The sequence below is a fragment of the Hemitrygon akajei genome, chromosome 3 (assembly GCF_048418815.1).
Source record: "Hemitrygon akajei chromosome 3, sHemAka1.3, whole genome shotgun sequence".
Lineage (NCBI taxonomy): Eukaryota > Metazoa > Chordata > Chondrichthyes > Myliobatiformes > Dasyatidae > Hemitrygon > Hemitrygon akajei.
The window spans coordinates 126,017,039-126,026,097 of record NC_133126.1 but is presented as its reverse complement, the minus strand read 5'-3'; the positions used below and the strand labels follow the sequence as shown (position 1 = coordinate 126,026,097).

Genomic DNA, 9,059 nt, shown 5'->3' with positions numbered 1-9,059 from the left:
CCTTCCAGCCTCTAGACACCAGTACAGATGTTCCTCAGGGTTCTCTTGTGGGCCTACGTTCAATGTCCATCCCATCTGAGAAAGTCAGAAGTGGGGGTGTTTGCAGATGATTGTGCAATATTCAGTTCTGTTTGCAATTCCTCAGCAAATAAGGCATTCCGTGCTTGCATGCAGCTAGACAGAGAACAGTCAGGCTTGGGCTGATCAGAATCAGATTTAATATCACCGGCATATGTCATGAAATTCGTTCACTCAGTGGCAAGTATGCCACTTCAACATAGCCATCTTCAACAAGAGACTCTACCAACCTATGAGCACTCAATGAAGGCATTATCATCACTGAGACCCTCACCATCAATATCCTGGGAACTGTCATTGACCAGAAACCATAGAAATAGCATGCCCACAGAAGTAACCCAGGGACTGGATATCCTGTGGTGCATTAGGGGTGACTCATGTCCTGGCAACCTGAAACATTCCCATCTTCTGTAAGACACAAGATTGGTCATCCAATCTGTATTTGAGTTCTTCATTGGTGATATTACACTGAGAACACAAGCTGAGCTTGTATGTTTACTTTGGCCACATATGGAAGACTTCACAAGGTTCCAGAAAGATTAGACTTTTGTTGAATTTGGAGCTTTACAGGCTGCTACCTGGTTCTCAAGATGCACAATTTTATTTCCTCCAAATTAATGAAAATTCAATAGAGACATCTGTTCTGCATGTCTTGTTCAGAGTCTGGATGGTCAGGCGAAAATTTCTGTTTGTCGTTCATCGGGTGGTTTGGCCTTAAATTAGGTTAACTGGCTAAAAGCTGAGTGCTGAGCTCTTCTAATGTCTAACTGCAGAAGGAACAATGGAAGTAAAGGTGTGGAACTAACTAAACTCAATGAACAAAATGTAAAGTTGTTGAATAGCTAGTTTACAAAACTCAATGACTACAAGGAAGAGTCAAGGAAACAAGGGAATAGGTTCTTCCAAAGTTCAAAATTTGAACTGTAATAGCTGTAATTTCCTTTTCTTTTACCTAGGACCAATATTTTGTGTTTGTATTTCTACTGACACTGAAGTAATATTGACAAAGTTTCAAAGACTTTTCTGACCTACATTAAATCCACACTGTCGGTTAGATAAGGTATCATAAGCCCACAATGTCTGCCCTGGTGTCTTGAGGAAGCTCTTCACTTTGCCTCCTTTCTTTGGCACTTTTATGACACCTTTCCTTTCACTTGTTCAAATATTCATCCACTTTCCTTTCAAGAACAATGATTATTTCTGCATCTAGTGCTGCTTCCAAAAACATCAACATCTTGAATTTCATTCCTGGCAGAAAAATGTGCTAAATATGGGTTTCACATGTTGCACTCCACCAGTAAAATTCACTCCACAGGTAATAGTATATTGCTTTGCCATTGCTGTATCGTACTAGTAATCAGGGTTGAAATTCTATGAATCTAAGTTCTAATAGGCAACCTCTTCCTTTGTTCTATTTGATAATTATTATATGAATTTTATTTTACTGAAAATTATTTTCCTTTATTTCAATTACTAAAACTTTGCAGAAATTGGATCTTTTTGGCAGAAATAAAATCATTGCCCTCAGTTAGAGCATTGGATATTCCTGGGCACCATTCAAATTAACAGTGCACTTAAGGGGGAAATCCTTATGGGAGAGTATGTCTACAGTCCGAGATATCTTTATTTATCAAGTTAAACTGCCTTCAGTTTAGTTGGCAGATCCTTTACTGGAGCATCTTTGAGGCAAAACAGACTCACTCTCACCAAAGATTTCCAAAACAACAAAAAAGTCTTAAAAATAAAGACAACTACATACCTACACTTAATAATTTTTAAAGAAGCAGGGAATTAGTTATGGAAGAACTTTCCATTACTTCCTTCTCTGTTTGTGCTCACTAAATAATTGTACATCATTTCTAATGTGTCTAGAACTAGGACATAAACCCAAGGCATTACAGAACTTAGGGATGTATGTGAAAATATAACTGGGAATACATAAAGTACTTAGTCTAGAGAAAGACTAATGATCAAGTGACTTTTAAAGGAGGAATATAGAACAGTTTTTTTGTCATTTTTGTAAGACTATGATTGTTATAAGGCAAGGAGGACCCTTCCATACTCGGCTAGCTTGTCAAATGATTGATAGGCAAATTATCAGCACATGATTGGCCTCACTGTATGAATTTATAGTGTCTGTAAATGGCACGATCTGGGAGAAGTAACAATTCGGGCAGGCTAGAAATCAGCAATAAAAATAGAAGATGTTCAATGCATCTGATAACATTTGTGAGGACAGAAACTAAGCTATTGTTTCAGGTCAAGGACCAGTAGGGACTATTTCATTCATGATTTAACTTTTGCTCAAGAGTCCACAGCCTCTGTCTATTATAAAACCTCTCACCTTATTACTGCCATTGCTAATTAAGGTAACTGGGCAGAAAGAGGATAAGAATGATTTAAGCATAGAACTTTAAATTGTGTTGGGGGGGTGGGCAATATATTATTTTTCTACTGAAAGGGGTATTTTGTTGGGTGGGTAATTATTTTATTCAACTTCTCCTTTTGAATAGAATCAGCTTCAATATTTGGCTTATGATACCACATCTATACTGATTCCTAAATGTATATTCTTGTTAACATGGCTTAACAATCACTTTGCTATGCTAGCAAGAATTAATGGAAAATAATAGAAGTATGTGTAGATTTTTGTGTAAATCTCAATTATTTTATGCTGTCTTACATAAATGTTCACTGAAAGCCTGGAAGTCTTCTCAGTTTGGGATGGTGACCAATGGCTTAAAATACCCGAGTATGTTCCATCGTTCTTCATATTGACAGTCTGGGTTGACATCGTGTCCTGTAAACGTACTGTATTAGTTTATTTTTGTAAAGTTGTCTTGAAGTCGAGGGAGTAGGCTGGGTTGTAAAAGTGGACCAGCAGCATCTAACCCAATCTGCATTAAAACACCATTAGAATCATTAGTTTTCAGAAAAAGACCTTTCTAAATTTCCCCTGACAAAGAAATTTTGAAGTAATATCACTCCTACAGTGGGGAAGGGGTCAGGGCAGGAAGAGACAAGCAATCGGGTAAGTGCATTCCTTAATAAGGCATTTGTGCTGGAAAGACTGTGGAGAAGCCAAACAGTAAGTACAAGTACAATGAATTCAGTGTACATAAATAAATCATTTTGTTAATATTTACACAACTCATTTATAGACATTAGGACATGATAACTTGGCAGGTCACTCTTTCCTCCTATACACTGACCGAATTGAACGTTTTTTTCTTTCAAGTTAATACTGTAACAAATTGAGGATGTAATTTTCACGATTATTTCAGTGCCAACTGTGAGCGCAGCATTGACCACGTGACACAACCTAATTTTAGTTAAGATCGCATGAATGCAAGGGCAAAACCTTTTTTCCCAGCTGCGTACTTTGGGCTAAATTCCAGGCAGCAGAGATGATTGTAGACCTACTGTTACATTGTAGCTTGCTGCTTCTCTTTCTCATTATTCACACAAACTCTGACAGGAACCCGGCAACCAGCAGTGCTGTTTCAGTCCAGAAGCCCGAAATTATCCATTCTTGCGCAATTAGATTGGCATTGCCCACACTTAAAAGTAATTGGCAAAAAGTATTCAAAATAACTTGGTTCGAATCCACCAAGTGTTTTAAATAATAATCTGCATCACTTGCATGTAGGCACACACAGTGTTTCATTCCAGTGAAAGCACAGAGGAAGGCTAAGATGCAGCACTAGAAATCTGTGAAAAGTTGTTTGTTCACAGTATGGTTCTGCTGTTGCGTAATGTCTGTGCACCTTTACAAATACAGCAAATTGTTCAATAGAAATCTATATCCTTTGTAATGGTGCAGCTTCCCTCTTGAAAAATGTAGGATTTTTCCCGTTTAAAATAGAAAGAAAAAACCTTATGTTGTAGAATTCGGAGAATGTTGAGCTTGGCTGTTCTACGGATGTAAACATACACTTAGGCAGCTCTTTAACTGGCATTGCTGACGGTCAGATTATCATGAAGTTGTCTGACCAGAAATGTCAATGGAAGATGGAAATGCCATCTTCTCCCAGTGAGGAGATTGCCAACTTGTAGAAGTACAGCTTTGTAGTGGCATTTATGTATATACACATCTGAACACACCCAGAGCGTTCATTCATTCTGATTGCAACTGGTTGCTAAAGTGCTCCCTTGGAAAGGCCTTACATCGGCTTCACAAAGCTGCCCCTTCACTTCTTGAATGGCGTCAGTCTCCCGATGTTCTGCCAGAAGTTGGATGGCTTGCGCTTGGGCTCAGCCAACATGTACACCTGCTGTTGGGGAATGGTTGAAGGCAGCATCGGATGTTTCTGCCGCAGGGTCAGAAAGTCATAGTAAGGCCTTGTTACAGCTGAGGAAAGAGGAGAGATGGTGGTTATAATTCAACATATGCAAATAATTCTGTTTCTCAATTCAAGTGTATACTGTTCCTTTATTTACATCCTCTCTCTAGTCCATGGTTGACAAAGGTTCATGACTACACTGCTCTAGTCTATTTGTCCCTTGATTATTCACAGCTGAGATTAGCTAAACAGCATTCTCCGAAGTCAATTGGAAAATGGCATTGGTAAATGTGTTATCACACTTGTATGAGCTGGACAGAATTAGAATTAGTATTTCAGCAAAATCTATAAAGTTAGAGCAGTTGATCCAACTGGTGCTTCTGGGCTCCCCTCTCACTTCTATCAGCTTCACTTACTTTTCCTCATTTCATGCAGAAGGGACCAATGTCTTTCAATCTTGCATCACCTAAAAGGGTATGCTGCTGCTGTATTTTTTCACCAAAGTGCAGAGAACCCAGAATAAACATCATGGACTCCATGTTGATTGTACTAAAGACACTGTTTCCTTTGGTTACTGATTCAGAGTCACAGAATGTGGTTGGATGCGTGTGGACAAGAGTTTGATCATGGAAAATTTGTGAGAATTGTCAGGGTTGGCTGTGTGGTGAATTAAGAATGCTGGAAACTACTTTTATTCAGAAATACATAGAATTTGACTGAGAGTAGTGACACATTAGAAGAACTTAGCAGTTCAGGGGTTGTGAAACGGGCGGTACTGAATGCACTGTTGGTTATAAACGTTGCCATATTTTCCTCCTACTTAGAGGAATTCAGCCTGTACTCTGTAACAAGGAACTAATCTACCGACAACCACCAAGTAATCAGTTTCTCGTGTGAGAATTCGAAAGGTTAGGCGTCTAAATGTCATGGCTATTCACCAACTTTGCCACACCTCAGTCAATCCAGGGGTCAACATTCATGTTGTCAGCTTCAAAAGCTGTTCTTGATGGAAGTTTCTTTATTGGCCTCAAGTTTCATGATGAAGGAGAATTATGTCTGGTTGAAAATGGAACTCAACTAAAGGGATGATTTTTGCATCTCATATTTGTTCAAGTTTGTGCTGAGTTATAGTATCAATACTGTTTTGAACAATGCAATATGGAATGCAGATGGAAGCTTATTTACTGGTTACTTCCATAAAGGAATTAGACAGGTACATATCTTATACTTGTAACTATATGGAAGAGCAATATTCAGCCCATTGCACCCATGCTAGCCCCCAGTGCATCATCTTATTAAACGCATTCTCCTTCTCATTATATCCCTGTTACCTTGAAATTCACTATATCTCAAATATGCATTTTGACTCCCCTTTGATTCATTTCACCATTAACCTTCAAAAGTAGGAGTGGATTTTCAGCTGCCAATTGAGCTACCAACACAAGGAAACCAGAGCACACAGTAAGAACCTCAGAGGTTAAAGAATTGACACCACAAACTGCGCATAGTTAGCACTCGAGGTCAGACTTGAACGTTGGTTCCTGAAGCTGTGAGGCAGCAGAATAAACTTGGAAGTAAATATGCAGATCTACTGTGAATAAACGCAGGACAAGTATTATTTGGATAGTTTGTGGAAGCATCAAGGCATATATCAGATAAACAGTGTTTTTGGTCCACATGTCCAACCATTTAATATACAGTATATCAATGGTGATCCCATTTGCCAGCACCTGGTATATAGCTTTCAGTGTCTTGGGGTGTCAACTGCTCATCTAGGTATTAGATGCTGAGAACTGTTCTAGGTAAAATGGCCTGAAAGGTCTAGTTCTCTGCAGTATGATTTATTGATGAAGTTGTATAACGTATTGACTGGTAGAGATTCTGAGGCCTTTGTGTAGATGATTCAGGTATGATTAGATATTGGTCTGTGCCGGTGAAAGAACAATGCAATTTCATCCAGAACCTTATTTGATATAAGCAAAGTTATATGACAAAATTAAAATTCCTGTTAACACGTACAACACGCTGGAGGAACTCAGCAGGTCGGGCAGCATCCATGGAAACGAGCCAGTCAAAAATCCTGATGAAGGGTCTCGGCCCGAAACACTGACTGCTTGTATCCACGGAGGCTGCCTGACCTGCTGAGTTCCTCCAGTGTGTTGTACCTGTTGATTGCACCACAGCATTTGCAGTGTACTTAGTGTTTAAAATTCCTGTTGACCTGAAGGTCAATGTTCACAGCATTTGTACCTCTTAGTTAACCACAACCACATGTTAGTTATGCTGGTTAAAGTCAAAGGGCAACAGGCTGATCACCTTATCTGGATTTATTGGAACAGGTCTCGGCTGTGAGTGGACATCCAGGATATTGCCCTACGTAAAATGTTGGGGGTCACATCCCCCCCTTTCTGCAGCAGAAGACGAGCCTGCGACATCCGTGGTGTCTCGAGGAGTTTAGTAGCTGGTGGGTGTTTTGCATTCTGGGGAGGAAGCTCATGCAGACATGTGGTGGACTGAGACAGAGATGAGGTCACATTCAGCAGCTGCTGGAGATCTTGTTCAAGAAAGAGGGGTGGAGATAGAAAAGAGTGAGTAGACGGAAAGGAGAAAAAGAGACAGAACACATAACATTACAGTCATGACTAGTAATAATCTCTTGTTTAGAAAAGTGCATGAATTCAGAAAGGGTGAAAGAATGATAAGGAAGAATCTATAGCATTTGAAACACATCAAAGCACACATTGTGTAAATGCTGACATTGCAAGTCACATACATCAAAGGAAAATGGAGTCACTTTATAAACAAATTATACACCATCTGCAGCACAGGTACATGTTACTTATTTGTTGAAACACTTACCTGACATGAGTGTGGACTGTACAATATACAATCTATGAATTAGTGGGTTTACTGGAATATTGACCCTGCCCATTAGAAACATGTAACAAGCTATAAACGGCTACACGTGATCAAATTAATGACATTTATTCTGATGGCAATGCAACCCAGCTGAGTCATGACTTGCGAGGTTTCATTGCAGAGTTAACACTAGAATTGTCTGTTTACACAGATTAGAGAGACAAAGTATTGTTTTCATGTTTCTCTATGTTTGATATATATCACTGGTTGCAGGGGATTAATCAACTAACTGGTATTATTCATGTTGAAAAAACTACATACTTTAAATACATAAATTCCTAACCCTTTTTATGAACTAATAGAGTAAAAAACATGAAAATCAAAATGAAGTGGACTATGCCATCGGTAAACTCAGTAAAGTGAAATGGAAAATTATGCCACAATACTCCTGCTTCAGTGAGAACTTGAAAATGCAGAGACTGTAATGTCTGAGATGCTTCGGTTTTGGATGGGCTGTTATGAAATGGAGGTTAATAGTTTTGATATCACAAACTGATGTAGTCCTTGATCCATAGCTGGAATAACAGCAGAGTTCACACCTAATCTCTGGCACATGCAATACTCACCAACTAGATTCAAGGAGTCAATAATTCAAATCTTTGAATCTTTGAAACCAACCATATTCACAATGATAGTAAACGGAACAGCAACTAAGACGCATTTTGAACCAGATTCTGTTGAAGTAAGCATTTTATCACTTGGGAAGCTCTTTAGGCACTAAAATAAAGGGTTTATTTTTAAAACCTGCATCTGTTAGGCATAGATAAATTAGAAAGGACTCATTTTAACAAGTCAAAAATCTTCAGTCAACAAAATGCACTTGAAGTGTAGTCAATGTTACAATGCAGAAAATACACAATCATAGAATGATAACAGCACAGAAGGAAGTTATTCAGCCCATCATGCTGTTCTGGCTATTCACCAGAGCCACTCACTAGTTCTATACACATTCCTACCACCATCTCTTCTGCATGCACTTGAGCTCAACACACACAGCCCTTTCTCTGTAGCCATGCAGTTTTTGCTTTATCATATATTTATTCAATTGTCTCTTGAAGACCACAGTGAAATCCATCTCCACCATATCAGTAGAGACTCGAATCAAGATTCCAACCTCACACTGAGTAAAAAAAAGTTTCTCCTGATGCCTCTCTTAACTGTCTTCTTCATTGTTTATGCATGTGTTCTTTTGTCCTTTACACATTCACCAGTGGGAACATCCTCTCACTACCAGCTCTGTCCCCAACCCTTAGTTTATATACTTCTATCAGCTCCCCCTCAGCCTTCTATTTTTGAAACAAACTACCCGGCTTATCCCTCCTAGTAACTGTGGGCCCTCATCCCAGGAACCATTCTTGAAAATCATTCATGGATCTTCCCGTGTGCCCTCATATCTTCCCTAAAATGTGGTGCCTTGAGGTGAATGCAGTATTCCACTTGAGGTCAGATCAGTGTTTTACAAATGTTTATTACAAGCCCCCTGCCTTTATATGTTATGGCTCCTTTGATAAAGCCAACCATTGTATATACCCTATTAACCACTTACTCAGCTAGCCCTGCTACTTTCAATTCTTTGTGTTTATAAGTGTCCTGATCTCTCAATTGGAATTGTCAACATTAGTGAATCTCTGGAATTTATAAATCATTTAATTCACTCTGGACAACTAATATTTCTAAACTTCATTTTTAAAAATTGAATTAATTTGTCTATTTATATGTATAAAATATGTGTTATGACGATAGATAAATACTATCATAAATTATAGTTCTTATGAATTC

At 38.7% G+C, this 9,059-nt stretch overlaps 1 protein-coding gene across 6 annotated transcripts in view; it reads right to left on the bottom strand.

Moving 5' to 3' along the window:
- Positions 1–201: 201 nt before the first annotated feature.
- The window catches only part of arhgef4 (Rho guanine nucleotide exchange factor (GEF) 4), a 476,594-nt gene continuing 467,736 nt past the window's right edge, over positions 202–9,059 (bottom strand). For 5 of the 6 annotated variants that reach the window (XM_073040792.1, XM_073040793.1, XM_073040797.1 and 2 more), the window contains 2 exons: positions 6,678–6,915; positions 4,296–4,429 (listed from right to left, as the gene is read on the bottom strand). In XM_073040792.1, the coding sequence (XP_072896893.1) occupies positions 6,689–6,915 (227 nt within the window). In that variant the 3' untranslated portion in view covers positions 4,296–4,429; positions 6,678–6,688. Of the gene's footprint in view, positions 4,430–6,677; positions 6,916–9,059 lie in introns of all 6 variants that reach the window. The other variant, XM_073040794.1, reaches the window with a different exon arrangement.